The following is a 21,009-nucleotide window of genomic DNA, read 5'->3' as shown; positions in this document are numbered from 1 at the left end:
GGGGGGGGGGGGGGGGTGCTGGTTTGGTACCCTTTTCTCCTGGCTCCCACCTATCCTTGCATGTAAATACAGCCAGTTGAAAAGATGATTTTCCATATAATAAAAACCCTCAGGAAAGTTGATGGCATTCCAGTCAGTTTGACTTTGGCCAGTGAAATTAAGTCAAGAACAGAGCAGTTTACACAGAGCATTCTACAATTCACGCCAAAGAACAGCAGCAGCTAACAGCTAGAGCACAATATCTAACTGCCCCTCATCAGATGCTGCACAGAAGATGGATGCTGCCGTCAGTCAGGGAGATGGAATTACTTGATTCAGGCACAAGCGGGCTACTGTCAGCTTAAAGGGCACATTTCTCGACAGAGCAGGGCTTATGTCAACCAAACTTCAGCACCTCTCAAACCTCTGGTATACTTCCAAGGCAGACTGGAAAATGTAAAGTACACGTTGGTCCAAAAATAAAACAAAAAACAACACATACCATTCATCTATCTAAAAGCAGTAACTCTGTAAAGAGAAAAAAGATCTTAACGGATAATGAGACGAGCTATCTGAAAAGACAGCAGTAGTAGCAGCAAGATAATCAGTATATTTAGCAATCACTTGCTCTTATCACTACTTCTCCCAAATTTGCACACCGGGGTTAACTTCTCAGGTTTCCTAGAACCTACAAAACTCTTGGTGAAAACTTACTCTTCCACTATTACAGTAACCCTAATCTGTAGGCATCAAATAAAGACAAAATCATGTTGTCAACTGCTTATAAAACAAAATTATCTAGATTGGATGTCTGTGTAAAACCACACCAGAAGGAAAAGGGGTACGTAAATCTATCCTATCTCAACATGCATTTCAAAAATATCATTAGCCCACAGGGAATACTAATCCAAGTGAGCTATTGAGCTACTGGCCAGTTCTCAAGCAGGCTGGTATGAATGGCCAGAAGCGCAGTTGCCACAAACACGCAAAACAAAAACGGAAATCAGCTTCTGCAAATAAGTCTGCTCAAGTTTATTACAGATGCTTGCAAACAGAACCGAAGTCTAGAATCACTGAAAGGTTTATGAATGTGGTAAATATTTCTCTCTAAACTAAAAGAATTATGTCACTCCATGAAATGTGATATGGAATCAGGCTCTATAAAAAATGCTGATCTCTAAAAACATTGTGTGGTGTTGTAGTGTTTTTTTCTCCCTCCAATTTAATATAGTTATCTTGTGATCTCTTAGCACAATAATCATTGTACTTACAGAAACCATTTACACAGAATTAGCCTGATGTCAGCCCAAGAGAGGCAGTAATCAGCAGAACACTGCAGACCTTCCAGGCTGAAGGCTATGCTGAAGTAGTAAGCTCATATTCCTGCAGTAACTTCAAGCACTATCAAGTACCCACGCAGGTATCAGACACCAGCAGGAGTTAAAGTCAACAGGTTATGGGATCAGTAACAGTGCTAAGAAGTCCCCTGCAATGGTTTTGTGACACCGTTTGTAATTAAATGGCTTTCTAGCTCTCAGCCTGAAAACCTTGCTCAGTCTTGGAAAACGGGATAGTTAAAGATGCTGCTGAAAGATTTCAATTTCTGTATTGAATTATTTGATAGTTTGTTGATTCTGAAGCATTCAAGTAAAACATCCAAAAAATGTAACACGAATTCAGTGTTTGGAGACTGACGGTATCGACTAGCTGGGGATAGGCACATGATTTTCACTTCTACAAGTCTGGGTATCCAATACAACTGAGTGAGGTATCCTAACATCCTACATTGAGAAGGAAGAAATCTAAAACAGGAATATAAAGAGTAACATAAGGCATTTCACTGTCATCTAGTGGGGGACAATTAAGGAAAAATGCTTAATAGAAGCCACAGGGGAAAAAATCCAAACAGACTTGCCTTTGCTAAAGTCTTTTTTGAGTAAATATCTGTGCGAAGTCCAAAGTTCTGTAGATCAGTAGGTTTCTCTTTGTTCTTCTCAGGAAAACTCAGCATCTGCTGAGCAGCTGGAACCTGCAAACAAACAGAACAAAAGACAGGTCAGAGGGTCAGGAACTGGAAGTTATTGAAGGTTTTCAGACCAATGTTAAGCAGAACACAAAACGAACAAAAAAGCTGAACGTGACTTGTAGAGATGTCTTCACATAACATCACTTACACACAACACTAGCAGGCTTGACTTTAGAGAATCTGCCTACTTGAAGCCCCAAACCTAGATGGAGAACATTTCAGCAAAACACGCATACGTTATTCTATTAAGATGTTCCAAGACACTGGCTAGAGCTACAAACTTCTCGCATCTAAGGCGAACACAGTTTGTGCCACCCGTGGGGCTCACCTGGGGAGTGCGGATGTGGAGAGGCATCAGGCCGGAGGGCGTATCAGCGAGCACGTTGAAGTGAGGAGTAGGAGGAGGGCCCATTGCCATGGGACGGCTTTCTGGATCCACCTGGTAGTTGATGAGACCCCACTGCTCCAGAAAAGCATGTACTCTATGAGACAACAGGACAAATTAAAATCTTAACAAACAAAGCCATTTTGGTTGTGTAGAAAGGAGACAGCAAAGGAAGCAGCTTTGGTTTTGGATCAAACTGGTCCATAATCTCCTAAAATCCTCCACTAATCACAATGACCAATGCAATTACATATGAGCTTTGTGCAGACTTGATAGTATCACTTCAGTGTGTTAGCTAAAACAAAGCATGACGTTTTGGTTCTGGATAACAGGAAATCATTAAAGACAAAGGCAAAGCAGAGAGAGGGCTGCATGCATGGAGCCATTTGCAGATGTAATATCCATGTGAGGGCTGCACAACCCTTGGTTTGCTTCCCTCATCTATCTGTAGCTGTTCTTCACTGGATCTACTTTTAGTAAGTTCCAAACTCTAGGACTCTGCTGTACCTCACAACTTAAGACTGGTGAAACATATAAAACCAACAAAGTTTAACTGCAAAACCAGGAATTCTGAGAACTCCACACACTGTACTGAACAGTAGAACCATAATATTACAAGTTAAGACCCAAACTTTGCAAGCATGGTTCAGTGAGCACACAAAATATTACAAATAAAGGATAGTATAACATATTCCTGTTACCATAAAACATGGAACAGTCTGCTAATCGGCTGCACAATGGCTATTGCCCACACCTTTCCTGTCACACTGGAGCACTTCCATTTTTATTTCTTTTTGTTAAAGTGAAAGCAATGGCTGAAAGATCTGTGGTTGTTTTTTTGTTTGATTGGCTTTTTACCTCATGACAGCACACACATCTCCAGTCAGATTCCTTCTGCAGGCAGTGCTAGTCAAGTACTCCTGAGGGTTTAAGCGATAGGTGTCAATCATGAAGTTGCGGTAAGCGAGGTATCTGAAAGACAATTGGTACATACTTCATATTGTACATCGGTGTCTAACAAAGCTTAGAATACGTATTTTAGGATTCACCTTCTCCAAACACGTTTATTACTGACAAGCAAACACCTCCCGCTAGTTTTTATTGATGAAATGTAGTAAGGTGAAATCAGTATCAAAATATGCAAGCAGAATTTGTTTTATACACTGCATATGGTCCATCCATCTCTTCCAGATGTTTCGTTCTGGATTTTCTCTGTAACTGTATTAGTAGCACAAGGCACACTTAAATCTCAATCAAAGAGTTGTGGGCAAGTAAAACTCAAATTTAAACAACGCAAATTGTTACCTACTAATTGTCGAGTACTTTGAAAGCGTTGCAACCAAAAGCAGCAGTATTAAGTCTAGAACCAGGCATGTCAGAAGGTTAAAGATGGGTTAACTCCTTGATATAGCTGCTCTTCCAGCACTAATATTATGAAGAGGAAAGCAAGCCCCTTCTTTTACACCTTTGCTTCTGCTCTACTACAAACACACAATACTTTCGAACATCAGGGATATACAGTTGGTCGCATACCCACTCCATTTAGGTTTTAAGTTTCGAGAAGACAGACACTGCATCCTTGGTGGAAAGAGGCCAAATACAGGTCGTCCTTCTTGCCCTCACTCCAAAGCACTCCAACTACAGCTATAACTTGGTCGCTAACCGAGTACTTGCTCAACAGACTGCAAGCTGCAGAAAAAAATTAACAGGGCCTGGTCCTAGCATAGAAACAGGATAAATAATCCTAGTTGGTCCTCTCTGTGAGTCTGGAAGGAAAAAAGCTGCACAGAAAAACCGAAGTTGTACACTCGATGGAACGCTACTGTTTCTGTATGAGGACTTTTTATACATTAAAATACCAACAAGGAAAAGGTTAGAGAACCAAATGGAGAAGACAAAATCTCTGAAAAGCAGAGGGAAAGAACCCAGAAGCCAGCACAGCACTCCCCACGCACTGAGCTGGGAACAGCTGAAGTAGAAACTACTCCCATACGTTAGTGCACAACAGTCCACGTAAGCAAGTTTTGGGGTTCAGCCCATTTCCTGCCCTGTACACATTACTGCTTGGTCTTTTTCAGTAAGTTTCTGGAATGTACTAATGTTTCCAAATACAAGTTGCTCAGAACAAAAAACTACCATAAAGTTACTGCTAGCTCTGTTCTTTAGATTGAACAAATACAAATCTGCCAACAGACATAGGCAAGGATCCTAAGCAAAGATCTGTTCAAAAAAAGTGTGTTATAAACAATTTCTACCTCCCCCTATTAAAAATTCAACATGGGGATGCCTTAAATGCAGTGTAAAAAAGCAGCCAGCACTCAATACTCGAGAATATAAATCATGCAGAGAATGAACACCAGTGTCTTTCACAGGCGAGACATAAGCAGACAGATGCTGCAAGGACCCATTCCTGCCAAAATCGCACATCCTCAATTCTGAAGTTATATATAGAACTTGCTGGAAAACCACTATGGGACCAGGTGTTGAATGTTGTTATGGTAGGCGAGAAACAAAAGGGAGCTTCTTCCATAGAGGAATATTCAGGAAGATTTCTGAATGTTCCTGGAGAGAACTGGGTTGCCACCTGCTTGGAGAAAGGCTACCTTAAAGTGCTCTCGGCTGCAGAAACAAGTTTAATAGCTTAATAAGGTCACATTGCTAGGTGGAGGAAAAAAGCCTAAGACAGAAATATCCCTGAAGTTTATCCTGAGGGGAATCTGTTTTCAAGAGTGACATGACCCATCGGCTATAACTTGTCAACAGCAAGAAAGAAAAGTCAACTAGTATTTAGTTAAAACCCTTTCCAGACAGAAACCAGGCCCCAGGCCCTACTGTCACAAGAAGGAACCTGTGTGAGCTCTTGAGACACAGTATTTTGTTTGGCCTGAAAACTGAGCTGTAGGCAAGACATTTCCATGCAGAAGGATGCTTATTTTATTAAAACCAAAACACAATGCCAAGACCACGTGCTACTCCTGCAATCCCTACGTGGTGGCAAAAATACATCCCCAGGATAATACCAGGACTGGGCGAATGGAGTCCCTCATTTGCTTCCCTTGGAGGGAGGTAACCAGCAGTGGTTCATGGACAAGTGCCAGCACACCCGATGTTTTCTTGCAAATTGAAAAAGAAGCATGGGATTCCACGTGATAACCAGATCAGTGGCAAATACGCAATGTTTCCAGATCCAGCTACCACCCTATAACCAAAGTTGGAGGGGGCAATGTTTCTTCACGTTTGTCCCCGAGCTCTCTCCAGACAAACCAACAGCCCAAGAGGAACAAGCAGTTATTGGGTGTCCTCACTTATGGGGGCCTCAAACTAGTACGCATTACCATGGTTTTGGCTGCAGCTACTGGAAAGTTATCCACTAACTATCCAAATCTGTAACTTGAGGAACAAGACTGAGAACCCTTGAAAGGTGTTTTCACAACTCTGCCTGTTTTGCAGCCTTAAACATGAAGCACTAGAAGGCCCCAAAGAAAAAAATACATTGAATAGTAAAACTTACAGAGCAGAGTTAGTGTCAAATACATTTTGGAATTGCTATGGTGCAGGTAGAGTAACATCTGCAACTCAAACATAGAGAAGCCGGAAGCAAAGAGCACAGACTCAACATCAGTCAGGGTACAAGAGACCTCAGAAGGTCTCTAGGCCAATCTCCTACTCAACACTGAATCGAGACTGGGTTAATTAGGGCCTTGTACAGCCAGGAAATGTTCAAGGCAGAACATTGCACAACTTCCCCAGGCCCCTATCCCAGTGCTTCATCTCCCTTGGAGTTCAAGAATTTCCCTTGGTATCAACCTCAAGCTTGCTGGGTTTCAGTTTATTTTTTCTGCTGCCACAGTAACAGGCCTGGCTCCATCCTCTCAGTGACCTCCTCTGGGCATTTGGCAGCTAGTGTTAGAGGTCTCCCAGACTCTCTTCTCCAGGCTGAGAAGGTTAATTTATCTTTTATACCTCAAAATCAGATCAGAACCCTTGCAAAATATCAGCCATGCCTGAGAAGAGATTCAAGTACAAGAACATTTTCTGAAGTCTGCTATGTTTACCTGTTAGAAGACCATTACAAGATAATATTAACGCTATTATTTGCGCTAGGAAAAAAAACAATTTGGAGAATTGCTATGTAGAAAAATGCAGAGTTTTGCACAAGTTAAGACAACATACTGAGAAGACCCCTCAAATACTTCATTTCACGGTTCACGAGAAAATGGTTTTTAAATCCCCAAAAGCTGCTTCGCAACTAAACTGACATTTGCTACATGATAAAGTGAACTAGCCCGGTTCCATTGTCCAAGTCGTCAAGCATACAATGGTGTTCGTTGTGATTTTTTGTGAACTCTCAGGTTTTAGGATTATCATTTTAAGAAAAGCGAGCACGCTGACTATCTCCCTGAAATCAATCACCTTTCAGGACTGCTCTGAATAACTACGTTTACTGTTGTAACAGAAAATTCTCAAGGAAGAGATGTACTTTTACTAATGCACGTAACAAGATTTGCAGTAGATTTCCAAAATAAGCAATCGATGCAAAATCACCAGCTTATCTTGTCTCTTCACTAAATCAGAGCAGAAATTAATAACTTGATGTATGGAAAGACCTACAACATTTCAGGAAAGCATTCCATTGTGATTTATTTTAAAACTTCTTGAAAGCTATTTACAAACAACTGTGTGTGTATAATTTCAAATTAAGAACACTTAAGTTCTGCTGCAGATACCAGACCCCACAAGGCAACGAGATAGGGTCAAACTGGATCTAAATTCAACCCAGAGAACTCCACCTACATTTAAGAAGCACAACCAGAATTAAAAAGTCATTAGAGGGTTTGGAACAGCTATAAACAAATGCTTTTCTTCTTGCACTGCACAACTCCAGCTCTGATTTTAATCAGACTACCTAATATTCACTTTCCAACCTTCACCTGCTCTTTCAGAATTACCCATCACCTGCTCAGGGAACCATGAAATCAACACAGATAACTGCGGAAAATCCATTCCACAGTCTGACACAGCATCCTATAATAAACCTTGTCATCAGTGCTTAAACACAAAACTCTCAAGTCTCAAAAATACAGCATGTCATGAAAAGAGAGCAAGAAAAATAGGAGGATCACTAAGGTTCTACAATATCATGATTTTTTTTTTTTAACGTGTCTCTGGAAGATATGTCCTACACCACAAAAAAAAAGTCCAGGAGTTTGTTCCAATATTACTTTTGCAAAACTAGTTTGATTTTTTTTCCTGGATAACCACTAGTAACTATTGCATTGATAATTAAAGGTTTACCTCTACTACTACAGTAATGCACAGACATTATCAAACTACTAGTAGTAATTGTACAGGTGCTCTTCCCTTCTTTAATGCACTGACAGACAGTATCTGTTTAACACACGTACAAGAGGAAGTGACTGAAGGATCTGTGACACTAAAGCCTCTATCCTGAGAGCTCTCACACACCTATATTCACATCTTACTTACATTTCTGGAGTCTTGGACTTGTTTTTTCCATTGAAGAATTCAGGAAGGGCACGACGCTCAATCACATGAATACTGTAACAAAAACACACAATTCAAATGCCAAATCGCAAATAATCTTACAGAGTACCCTACACACCTTCAAATGACTATCTTGAGAGCACATTTAAGGAAAGGACTACTTTTTAGAAACCTGAGTATTCTAGCGTGAGCCTATGAATTAAACATTTTCATCAAATAAGCAAAGCTGTATTAAAAAGGCATCACAACATTCAGTCATTGATCTGAAGCAAAACTACGTACCCAGTGCTGCCATAAACAAACTCTGAAGAGGACACTGAGCAGCAGCCCATTTTCGTCTGCACATTCACAAGTTCTGCCTTCCAACAGAGGCATCTTTCTGTTCTCTAGCCTAATTACTGTTAACATTCACCCAAGAAAACAAAAATTCCTCAGATAAACCAAGCTTTCATGGTATATACTTAGAAGATGGGAGTGTAAGCGCGTGCTTTGAACCGAACTCCAGAACTGATCTACAGTAATTACTACTGCTCACAAGTCAGGCAGGAGACTGACGGGCTTCAGGAGCACTGCCAGCACCTCCCTGGTCCATTAGGAAATAAAATCCAAACTGTGGCTATTTGGAGCAACTTAACACTTTCTTAAAAATAATTCCTCCCCTTTGGACTCCAAGAAGAAATATGGAGTTAAAGCTGACCACATATGAATGGCAAAACTAATGATACACGAGGTGCTATGCAGCATGTAAGAGTGAACTAACGTAAGGATCACAGCTAATTCAGCTCTAGTTATTTGACAGATATATTTCTTCCCTTGTGTAGCTGTTCCAGGTAAAATATAAATACTCTTTTAGTAGAATTTTCCATTCTGCATGCACTACCTGCCTGACAGTGTAAACAGCAGAGTAAAAACTTATAAAATCAACTTGTTCGTCAACTTATTCTCATATTCCCTAAATAAAAGATAGGATTGATTTATTTTTAACATAAACAAGGAAATTGGGTCCTGAAGGGTCACGGCACCTGTGGAGGTCTACTGACAAATAATTAACAAGAACATTTTGTGTACTCTATGGCATATGTTAATATATAAGAGGGTTTTGACTGCAAAGCAAAATTAGTGTGAGTAAACAGCCAGACCATATGGACCTCGATTATTCCACTTTTTTTTTTTTTTAAATCTTAATATGCAAATTCTATAAGGGATATAAGATTCAATCTGCCTAGTACTAAAGGAGGAAAGAGCTTCAAGATTCAGAAAACCTTTATTTTATATAGGTATCAGAGGTGCAGGACTTGTTAAAATAACTTCTGAGAGTAACTTCATACAATGGCACATACTTCATTCAAGTTAAAATCTGGAAAACAAATTGTCCTTTAAGTGCAGTTACTTTTAAAGGAAGTAAAATTTTATTTTTTAAATACACGATCTCTCTCATCTTTTCAGTTTTTAGCCTAACATACAGTTGTCCTTCAATACAGACACTGTTCATTCTTGTCATTCCCGCAGCATTAACTGAAAGAGGAAGATTAGCTGATAAACTGTTCGGATTTTAGTAGCAAGCAAATTATTTGGTTCTTGCAATGAAGTCCCTCACAGCATAAAAGATTACACTGAAAATGAATTGAGCATCAAAAAGTTTCTCTGTTTGCTAGAAAACTAATTTTAGTAATGGCTATTCTAAAACAGCTGTTTATAATACATTTTAAGAGAGGCACATTAGAATTATTCCTCAGCTTGCTTCAAATTTTTTGCAACTGGACACAAAGAAACATTTGCAATTTGGGAAGGCTGCAGGCAGTAGTTTATATATGTACATAAGACAAGAAGCATCTTTCTGGCACCGCTACAGCAGTTACACCTGAAGTCTGAGGCTGCACGGCGCTAAGTATATGCTCTCTACATCCCCAGAACTACAGAAACCTCTCTCCGGATGAAAGAAGTGCTCAGGGTCACCAAAATGTCAGTCCCACAGTCGTGCTGTTATTTCAGCCTCAAAGCCAAATCAGCTTAATGTGCAGATTGTTTCTGGAGCACCAAAATCCAAAAATCAAAGCTTTTTTCACATCCTGCTACCTTATGGATACCTACTCTTCCTGTCACAGAGACGTTTTGAGGTTGCCTTTTATAAGGTCAGCATAGATACATCTGAGCCAGGGAGAAGTTCATTCTGTTTCTTTAGAAATACTGCATTAGTCTCTTAGCTGTGCTTCACAGGCTGCTTTAGCCCTCAGGAACACCCTCACAGCTACTGCTACAAATGCACCCCTAAGGAGGTTTTAACCAACCACTCACAGAGGGCACCTGTACAATAACAGAAGAGTCAGCTCACGACAAAATGTCACCATTGACATAATTTTCCCAGCAGGGAAGTATTACTGAACCTTCATTTTACAAAAGGGAACTGAGCACAGAGACTATAGACGTACCTACCTCGGGTTAAAGTACACCTCAATTAGCTCAAGCTACGCAGCGTTTTGCTCTGCACGCGTGACAGAACTGTATGTACACCTCAAGCTTCTCTGCTCAAAAGCAACTGGAGCACCTATAAATTCATGTGGTGTTGTTTTTTCTGCTTCCAGGACCATCTCCAAGTGGGAGAGCAAGGGGACTGAGAAAATGGATGGTTCTATTTAGGAGGATTTAGGTCAACTCAAGCTACTAGCACAGACATCATCCAAGCAACTGATTCCATGTAATAAAGTTTGCCAGAGCTGAAAATTGAACCAAACTTTACACTAACAGTACAGATCCCATCCTAAGTCACTTGTACAAAAGAGTTATCCACCAAAAAGGCCAACTTATGATTCGTTTCCGAAGGTTACGTGTGAACCCTCGTACTCAAGTGTCCTGGTGTTTCTCTTTAGGTTCCAGTCCAAACACTGCCTCAACTCCTAGAGCTAAGAAGGAACGCATGCTCAAGTAACAGCCTTCCCAGACAGCTAGTCCTTATCCTGTTTCCAAAGTAACTTTTTATTAAAAACAAAAACCTACCTAAGAGTTTTAACTTGTAGAGAGACTTTCATTCCTTTCATTCCCACACCACAGAACTTTCAGTATACAGAGAAAATCAGGGTTACCCTAGCAAGTTAAGCGGTCATATCAAGTCACAAACCTATGATTCCAAAGAGGACCCCGAAATGGAACAACTGACCTCCCTGCACAATTGAGGACTTACCCTCATGCAAGTATTAGGAAAGTAGGGAAGGAAAAAGGAATTAATTCTCCCATGAAAAATCAATGCAAAACAAAAAATGTTGATACAGTAGACAGAATATCTATGCTATCTGAAATCCCCTTCTTCACTCCCAATTCCCCAAAACAGACAGAAGTCATCTCAGAAAAATTTATGGGTGGGAAAGATGTACCCACGCACGAGAACTAAACCCAAAGGGAAGTAAAATCTGTCAGCTCTTATCATGACTTATGAGAAACCACCTCCAAAACTCAACATCCGCAGTACCAAATTACTTTCTTACCAGTTGTAGTCAAACCAAGATGCATAGCTTGGAATAATGATGTGGTTGGTTTGTTCTGTGACATTATCTTCACCTGGATCAATTGACCGACTTTGATCACCTTTGTTAGGATCTTCATCTTCCTGTATTACAGAGGGAATGCACTGGTTAACACACTGCAAACAACAACAGACACTTAAGAACTCTCAGGGAGCACAGAGTTAGCCTGTAACAAATGCTTTCCAATCCTCTGCAGCATAAAATTTTTGATGCAATCTCTCGTCAGTGGGGAAAGCCTCAGGGACAAGAAACAATCAGCCTTCATTAAAAAAAAGGATGCATAAAGCCACTAAAGTTTTTACAGGGACAGTTGTCAAACCTTAAGAACATACTTGGCAACACAGATCAAGCTTCAAGTCTTATTTATAAAATTAAGAGTCTTCTAACTATAGGAGAACTATACGTCTTCGCATTTCAATACTGCAGGATACTGCAACGAGACATGATAAATACAGCACAAAGCAAGAGAACTTTGCAAGCTGTCAGCCTGGCTCTTGCTGCCATCTCCAGACACTGTCACTGCAACAATTTTTATTATTTGTAACAATTACTTATTTTTTGCCACTCTTTCCCATGAACTTTCTCACTCCTCAAAAGAGCATTGAAAGAAATCAGATTCATTACTTCTAGTTTTACTGGGAAACCCTTGTCAGTGGTAATAATTTCACGTCTGCAAAACTGCGTCTCATTACCCTACATCTTTGCTTGGATAAACTCACATTGATCGATCATAAAGCTGGTCTTGGATACTTCTCTGTTGTGAAGAAGAGATACTAAGTTCAAATTGTAACCCTGCCATGAGAACTCTGGCACAGAATATAAACATGCTTGTTATAGACGATGGACAAACCTTTTATGCTAGAATTTAGACTAATAGATCCCAGATGTGAGAAGGAGAGGGCAGAGGTTTCTTTAAGAAGACCGTTGGTAATAAAGTAAATAGGAGATGTTCTAACGAGAAGGCATAAAGTGCTGATAATGGGTCACATGCATTTACAGGTTAAAGAAATCATTACTTTCCCATCAGAAAGTTAAGACTACATATGACATCAGCACAGATTCTTGTGAACAGTATGCAGAGGCAATTTCAAGGCTTTCATTAGATCACATTTCTTGTGCATTTCTAACAAAGAACAACTGATAGTTGAACTCCATACCTTACCACAGGCAATTCAATTTTAATGATTTTCTTTATCTGAATTACCAAGCCAGTCAGATTTCAAAGAAACAGAAAAGGCTGTTAAAAACAATCAAGTCCCTAAAGCAAGATTTTAAGACCACCAATGTTGCATCTTTTGGGGCAATGAAATTCTTCCAGAGACAACAAGGCATCCTTCTGAATCTATTTATCGACCTGACATTGACTGTTCAGAAAAGAAATCCATCTCTCTTCATCTCCGCAACTTCAATATCCTTCTCCTCTCAAAATACATTCACTAAAGTGAAAACAGACCATGACAAAAATAAAAAAATAAAAAAAAAAACAAACGTTTAGGATAGAACATAAAAGCAAGCCTCCCAACCTAACGTGGAATGAACACTTGCAGCATGAGTTCCACAGTAAGGGGTCATTCTACATGTAGGGGTGGAGAAAATGCACCACCCCCAAAAAAAAAAAAAAGAAAGAAGAGTATTTCCCATACTGGAAAAGCCTGCTGTCTTTCCAAGATGGTTTTCCTAGCTTGAAACACAGTGTTCACCTAAGAATCATATTTTGGCAATGTGTCCATGTGTACGCACCAAGATACTTAAACCCACCGTTCCTTAGTGTGATACCAGAGCCTAAAACCTATAAGAAAGGTTGCTTACTGGCTAAACAGTATTTTTCTTATCTAGAGTTGTCTTCTTTCCCCAGTTTAGAACTTGAAAAAGGATTTTCAAGCACTTCTGTAAAACAGATATATAGATTGGATATTTACACTGAAATATAGTAAAACTGGAAATACATCAGTATGATGAAAGTCAGATTTTCTTAATACGTAACTAAGGACACATGCAAACATCTGTGTCTGCAGGCCTACAATGTATGAACTAACACAGATGTGATCTTTTTCTTACTTGCCTGATCAGACAGGCATCTTACTCAGCAAGCTGTTAAAAATAGTGTCTGGCATACCAACAATGCAATTAGATACAGACACTACACAGCAAATCCATTAAAGTGATCAGAAAACATATTTAGGGTTTAGATTTAGTCCTGAAACCTAAATAAAAAGTACAGCCTTTGAAAAACCTGCATCTGAAAAACATTTCTTTGAAAATACTTTACACCTGTTTTTGTTACGCATTTCTAAAATCTTGGATTTATAAACACAAAATAATCTCACGCTATTCATAAGATTTTTATAATAGCGAAACAACATGCCCACCAGCAACCAATTCGATTTCACTTATCACTTAAAAACATTACAGGGATAAATTTCTGAAGATAAGATGAAGAACTCAGTTTCTACCAAATTCAGTATCAAATGACTGCTGTTACCTTTCCTCCAGTTGCCACTGTCTCCTCATCCTGTTCATCTGAAAGGTAAAAGTATCAGGAATTAAACTAATAAAATGTACCTGACTACTCAGAATCCTTTCTAGCCATGCAATTGCTTAATTGGAAAGACTGCTTCATTTGTTTTGGGAGAGAAGTTAGGAGGAAAGCAAAGCGGACCACACTTCATTAAGACAATCTCATCCTTATGCAGGCACCCAATGATCCCAGACAAAGGAACACATAAGAGCAGAAATACAGAGGAAAGATAATTAGAATTTTTCCACACTTAGGAATCCATAATTAATTACTGCCTGGCCCAGTGCCCTAGATGTAGCCTTGTATAATAGGATATGGGACAGTAGTTTATCTCTCCTACGCCAAAGGACCAGCAAAGCTCAGGGAACCTGTGATTCACCCTAATGCCTAATCCATCCAATAAGAAAAAAAAAATCTACCACAGAAGAGCTCATATGTCACTTTTAGAAGAAACAAATAATGCCTACAAGGAAAAAGCCTCAAAAAGGGAAACAGTCAGTACATTCCAACTGGAATACATACGAAAACCAAATTAATTCAAAAGAAGAGTAGAATTAGAGATTCCTTTTAAAATTGAGAGAGTTAAAAATATTTATTCTGTTGCCCACAAGCATGACTTTACTATAAGAGGGGTGTGTGTGCATTCGTGTCTTTTTGCATTTGTTTTACCGAGGTCCGCTACTGTTCCTCCTTTCACAGGTGTGTGTTCACTGTCTTTCTTCGGGTTCACTACAAAAAGAGAGATTGAAATCCCAATGAGTAATCATCAGACAAGATACATTTATCAAAGTTTAACATGCTTTTACTATCTTATCAATAAACCATTTTGTTGGGCGAGTTTTTGCAGTTCAGAAGAGTTCATCTGGTCAGTGTAGTTTGAGAACAACAGACCATTTATTTGGTTTCTCTCTAATTTCCCATCTGAACACAGTGCAGCGTCTATTGAGGCAGTCACTGTACTGTACTCTTTCCACCTGCACAACGTGGAATGATTCTTACATGCAAATTCAAACCAGATGAACATCAAACTGTGTGACACCCAAAATGGCTTGGTGTTAAGGACTTGCTAGGCTAACTTATTTCTGACCTATCTTTATTTACTGCATAAATCAACACTTTTCCATTGCATCAGGTCTGTTACTAGGGTTTCCACTGACTTGATGTGAATTCTTCTAATTCAGAAAACTTCATACCCTGACACATGAACTCAGTATACTGAGCAAGAGCAAGCCCGAAATAGGCATAACTAAACGTTCAAGTGGACTGTCATAAATGTATTTCAAGAAGCCTAAAGAAGGTGAATCTGTTGCCTTTCCTGGAAGTCCCATTCAAATCCTTGTCTAGATCAGTTTGGATGAGCACAGACTACCTGGCCCCATGGCCACAAAGTATTCCAGAAATTTGATAACACATTTATTTTTTCTATACAGTTTAAGTAATTGTTTAAACATTCAAAGAATCCAGTTTATACGTATTTTACCATTTTTGGGAAGTACCACTTCTTCTATATTAGGTACCGGTGTGGGATCCTCCATGTCCTTTGTAAGATCTTCTTGCTCATCTTCTTCTTTCTGCCCTCTCCTTTTCCCATATAAGGCTGCTTGTCTAAAAGAGATCATATACAGCTACAACCATCAGACGTTTTCATCTAGACATTATTCTTCACTAGATAGAAGGATTAAAAGATTGGGTTAAAATATTTTTGTGAAAACATTGGTGCTTGTGGAGTTAACAAAAACTAGTCTCTGTATATTGCTAAAATAAAATAACATTTAAAAGGACACTATCAAGCTTGCTTTTGCAGTATAATCAGATTCTCACCCAGAAGCACCTCTTGGTTTCAAATAACTAATGATCTTGTTTCAAGACTGTAGAAGGCCACTGTATAAATTCTTAATTCCAACCCAAAACTGTCTCCAGCATGTTGGCAACACCTGCATACTAGTAAGATTCAAGGCAGTAGTGGTTCGCATATATTTTTCCGATTTAAAGTTGCAATAAAGGCATCTGCTGCATAGAACAGAGGAGGCGACAGACCATTCTGAGGCACACTGCCTCATTTTAACAAAAAAAACGTATTTTATGATCATTTCTGTTTAGAGAGAAAGTCTTTTTGGAAAAAAAGCCAGAATCACCTAAGCTTCTCCTTACAGGATTTAACTCAGACTTGACATTAGGAACAGAAAAGTCAGATAATAAATTGATTCTCTCTCATCTCAGATGATAAATTTCCATTCCCTTTTTTTTCCCCCCAGAGCCCCACAAAACTACTAAGCAAAACTTGAATTTTTAAGGACTTTTTAAGTACTCCCCTCCATACCATGCACAAACCCCATAAGTGATAAGCTGTTATCTGCATATAATCTTGACCTTTATTTAAAGGTTAAATGAGTACCGAGGGGATTAAAAAAAACAAAAAAACACCAATCTGTAGGCCAGCTGCCATCAACAAGTGCTACTCCAGTAAAGTGACATTTGAGAAGTGGACTTTAAGACACCTGGCTACACGGATTAAAAACTTCTCAATTAAATGCAGCAATTTATATGTCTCTGCTTCAAAAAGCATACACGTACTATTTGCTTTCACTACGAGAAGTGGTTTATTTTAGAAGCAGCTGAGTAACTTTTCATTTGACAAGTTCTACTCTCAGTGCAGCACTGAACCCTGTCACTGAGGAACAGATAACACCATGACTTGCACTAGATTCTCCTCCACCTGCAGGCAATACATTTCTACAGAGGAGTAGGGAAATTGCACTATTGGCCTAGCAAAATCACACTAATCTATTGTAGAAATAATTATGATTATCTAAGGTGTGAGAAGTGACAGAGGACAGATCTTCCTATAAGCATATCTTCAACAAAATTAGCCTCAGCTTCCAGGAATTAGATACTTACCCTTTCTTCCCTGTCTTTTTTCTCGACTCCACAGGAGTGGGGGGTGGAGAAGGAGAATGCTTTCTCTTCCTTGTACTTGCTGCTGCTTTCCTGTCTCTCCTCTCTGGACTACGTACAGGCTGTTAGAGAAATGAAGGTATGAGCTCATCCCAAATACTACAGTTATTGAAATGCTGTAGGCTAGTCTTCCTTAATACATCTTATAACAAAGGAGCTAAAAGTAGTAATATCATAACAAGCACCATATTCAGCTCCAGAATACTTTCCAAATACACATCTGACATTGTGGAAAACCTTAACTTTTCTATAGCCATCCCCCAGATACCACAGTAACTATCTACATAAGAACTGTGCTATAAGAGCAAGATTCAGCAGCTAGTTTCTGATGCATTCAATATACTCTATCCATCAAGAAAGATTTCCCAGCGAGTAGCCTGACCTCAAGGTTAAATGGGCATGTTTTCAGAGTCCTAACTAATTTCCTGCATCAGGAGGGGTACAAAAATTGGAGAATTTGGAAATTAAATGACACTGTTCAACGCACTCCCTGGTTTCACTTAAGAGAAAGTACAAAGTGGATCTTATCTCTTACTATCCTCAGTGAGGGGAATGAGGGGAAAAGGCAAAAAAAATCAAAAGGGCACACTTATGCTTCTGCAAAGACATAACAGAAGAAATGTCAGATGAAAATTAAACTAGACTGTATTATCATAGGTACCTGAATCTGTTCAAACAGATTGAATTTTAGCAACTTTTGCACAGAGAAGGAATATTAATGTTTCAACGGGTCACTCATAAGCAGAGAACCACCTACCTCTTCATTTTTCATGGAGATTCTCTGTCGAAAACTCACTGATTTCCTGTTCTCATCTACCTCATAATCCTCTTCATTCATCCATTCATTGAATATATCTGTGTCCAAAATCCACTTGGCATGAACCTAAAGAACAAAACAATATATTGACATGCTGATTTTTTTTTTTTGAAAAGCTAACTCCACAGCAGACCTAATAGTACAAAGGGAATACTTGCAGTTTTGTTTAGGGTCTGAAGTTACAGACATCTCATATGAATTTTACGCATAATGACAGCTCTGAGGCAATGCAATAAAGGAAGAACATGCCTGTAAGCCTACTGAATGCCATGTCTGTTCCTCAGTCATTTTTAAGTCATCTGAAAAGCGAGGTCAGTTCTCACAGCTGGACAATTGCTCTATATTAAAAGTGTCCCAAAAATAGTACGTTTTTGATGCCAAAAATTACCATCAAAATCCTCCAAGTACAACACAGATCACCTTAGCAGATATAATGTGCCACAATGGAGACAAAAAAGATAGGAAGAGTTAGCCATATCTTGAAAAGATTGACTACCTTGACTTAAAATACCATCTTCAAATAAGTTCTAGTTCACATCACATAGCTGAACAATGAAAATAAATCGAGCTTTAGTGGATTTATACACAAATAGCATAGTATGTCCCATTTATTTAAAAGGAACAACTAGGAATAAGTAGTGTTTGAAGAGACCAAATGACTTTCTGACCTGAGCTGCCCTTTCCTAACTCTGCTATTCAGATTAACAGCACAGGAGCACAGATACAGAACAACATTCCACGTTATGTATAAAAGAAGTCCAATAATAGGACAATAAAGGAGCATTTACTGCTGTTTGATTGCAATTGCTTTCTATTGTCCTCTCGCAATGAACTAAATCAGAAAGACTTTTTTCCTCCTTGTGACATCAGCAAAGAGCAGAGTTCCCATTAGAGCGAACCTTGCCATGAGACATGACCCTCAAGGATTCTTTAAACAGCTGCTGGTTTTCCTCAGAGACTCTCGTTGGCTTTTACTCTAGGGACAGCTGCATGCATTTGTGTACCACAATTCTCTAGCAATGCCAAGGCTTTTGGCAAATTCAGTCAAATCAAGAAACACGCACTCTGCAGGGTACTGAGGGCATACAGAAGCTGGTACCTACACCAGTACTGAGCCAAGACAAACAAGCCAGGTGAAAGGGGGACAGGGAGCCCATGGCCACACATGATCTAACCACGCCAATTCCACTTTGCTTTTACTTCACTGGAAATTAAGTAGCCGCTACAGTAATAATAATTCAAGGAGAACAACGTGATTTTATTTGTACCATAGAATTCAAAATTCAGATTTTGAGTTCTCCAAAATTCTCATAAAGAAGCTACTCAATTTCCACAATCTAACCCCTAATATTTTTGGCCATTTCCACTATTATAGGAACGGATGAACTTTCTGCACATAAAAAAATGTTTTAAACTTCGTAATGTGTGTGAAATGACCTGGGGTTTCTAACTGGGCAATTCTTTCCTCTAACAACGTTCTTCCAAAAAAAAAATCACAAAGATACAATATTTTTCCCCACCCCCCTCTCTCCTTAAATATTGTATAATATTATCATGCCCAGTCAGTCTCATCCCAGAGATGGCTACATTTCAGCAGTAGGGGAAGGATTTACTTTTAACACAAACCACCTCAAGTCATGCCAAAATAAACATGGTAATTTTGGCATTATCAGAGATGCATTAATCTGCCCTTTTCACTCCTCAGAAACTTCTCAACAGCATTCCTTCCCAGACCAAAGAAATGTTTCAGGTATTTTCATTACAGCTCTAGAAATATTGCTGTTTTTCCATATATATGGAAATGCAGCCATTGATACTCAGCAGCGCATTAAAACATCTATCCAGTAACACCTGGGGATGAGCTATATCAATACAATAACTTTGAGAAACTGTTTAAGAGAGACTTACCTTCCATGGCTTTTCAGGAATTGGAGGATCCTCAATTTCAGCATCTATTTCATTGGCATGAACCCAAGTGTCATAGCTAATGAGAAGAGTCAGAAAAAACAAAATTGGTCCCCTGAGCTGTTCATCCAGAAAGATCACCAGCAGGGATATTTATTCAGCAGTTTTGACATGTTCAAATCATACTGCTGGGATAGAATAGCAAATAATTTTCCACTCAGTGAAAGTTAAACAAAGGAATAATCACTGGCTTCTGCTACAGGAATAGGGCACACTGAAAAGGGAGGTGCCCAAGGCATCTAGTGCACGTTACTAGCTTTCTGAATTTAGAATCCATCTCAGCAAAGTCAGCTCCAGCTTGAAATCGCACATCTAGTCTCCAGATTCAGGGGTACAGACAAAATTTGAGTCACCTGTTCAAACTCTGGCAGTAATTAAGTCGTTTCTGTTCTTATGAGCTTAAAGCAAGAGATACTGGACTCCTAGAAAGAAAGTTTGCTTCCTCTACTTCAGTCCCTACTGCTGTAGAATCTAGCTATTGTTTATATTCACTTTTTCCACACACTATTCTCCCTTTTGGCTTTGAAGTCTCATTAACTTTGTGGAAAGGCTTACTGTGCCCTTTGGAAATTGCAGCCTTACTACTGACTCTGCAGAAGACTAGACTCCTTTTCTAACTTCACCCACCTGACAGTATCATACGTAGGTATGCATAGATCAGTCTTAAAGCCACTGATTAATCTTTTCAATTCTTGGAAAAACAGCAACAATACTAAATTACTGAGTGGTTATATTTGCAAGACAACCACTGCTCGTTCTGGAATATAAACAGTTCAGTCACTCAGAATCAAAACAACAGGAATGCAGTACTGCCTGTTTAGGTTACGTTTTAGGAAGAGTCAACAGAGGACAGGTCTAAACCTGCTGCTCTGCCGAACAAGAGAAGAGCACAGTTGTAGCCTACACAGTTGGGATGTTCTCCATGCAGGTTCATTGCTGACAGCCACAGAGCACAGTGCAGACAGAGGGCAGAACACTGGTTTCAAGAGAGGTAGGATTCAGCAAGTTGAAGGAACAGCTTGTTTGAGGACGTGGATTTGCCTGCTTGCAAGTTCTAATCAGTACTTTGCCTTTAACAAGCTTGAGAAAGATTTGGGGTGTGCCCTCTTCCCCCACCTTTATTTACCTGTCTGGAAAGAAACCCCAGTGTACCAGCACCTGCTTGTCTTTTTTCATCACAGGTCTCAGCCATTCATCTGCAAAGGGGAAAGAGATCTAGCATCAGATTCAGACTTAACGCTCAGCACACTAAACGTTAGTCTGCTTTTCCGTAGGCAAGCGTAGAAAAGTCATTGCAATTCTCTCTGATGAAGTCTACTGTAATGAAATTACGGTGTCCTG

At 39.4% G+C, this 21,009-nt stretch overlaps 1 protein-coding gene across 1 annotated transcript in view; it reads right to left on the bottom strand.

The window, feature by feature from the left end:
- Positions 1-21,009, bottom strand: part of SMARCC1 (SWI/SNF related, matrix associated, actin dependent regulator of chromatin subfamily c member 1) — an 84,650-nt gene that overhangs the window by 43,362 nt on the left and 20,279 nt on the right. The window contains exons 8-19 of the mRNA XM_035554519.2: positions 20,795-20,864; positions 19,612-19,687; positions 17,644-17,769; positions 16,830-16,948; positions 15,412-15,536; positions 14,601-14,660; positions 13,896-13,933; positions 11,375-11,496; positions 7,878-7,949; positions 3,249-3,362; positions 2,334-2,487; positions 1,895-2,008 (exon numbers count right to left, since the gene is read on the bottom strand). Coding sequence (XP_035410412.2) covers positions 1,895-2,008; positions 2,334-2,487; positions 3,249-3,362; positions 7,878-7,949; positions 11,375-11,496; positions 13,896-13,933; positions 14,601-14,660; positions 15,412-15,536; positions 16,830-16,948; positions 17,644-17,769; positions 19,612-19,687; positions 20,795-20,864 — 1,190 coding nt within the window. The remainder of the gene's footprint in view (positions 1-1,894; positions 2,009-2,333; positions 2,488-3,248; positions 3,363-7,877; positions 7,950-11,374; positions 11,497-13,895; positions 13,934-14,600; positions 14,661-15,411; positions 15,537-16,829; positions 16,949-17,643; positions 17,770-19,611; positions 19,688-20,794; positions 20,865-21,009) is intronic.

Source organism: Cygnus atratus, chromosome 2, assembly GCF_013377495.2.
Source record: "Cygnus atratus isolate AKBS03 ecotype Queensland, Australia chromosome 2, CAtr_DNAZoo_HiC_assembly, whole genome shotgun sequence".
Classification (NCBI taxonomy): domain Eukaryota; kingdom Metazoa; phylum Chordata; class Aves; order Anseriformes; family Anatidae; genus Cygnus; species Cygnus atratus.
The sequence above is the reverse complement of the archived record's forward strand: the minus strand, read 5'-3'. Positions and strand labels throughout refer to the sequence as shown.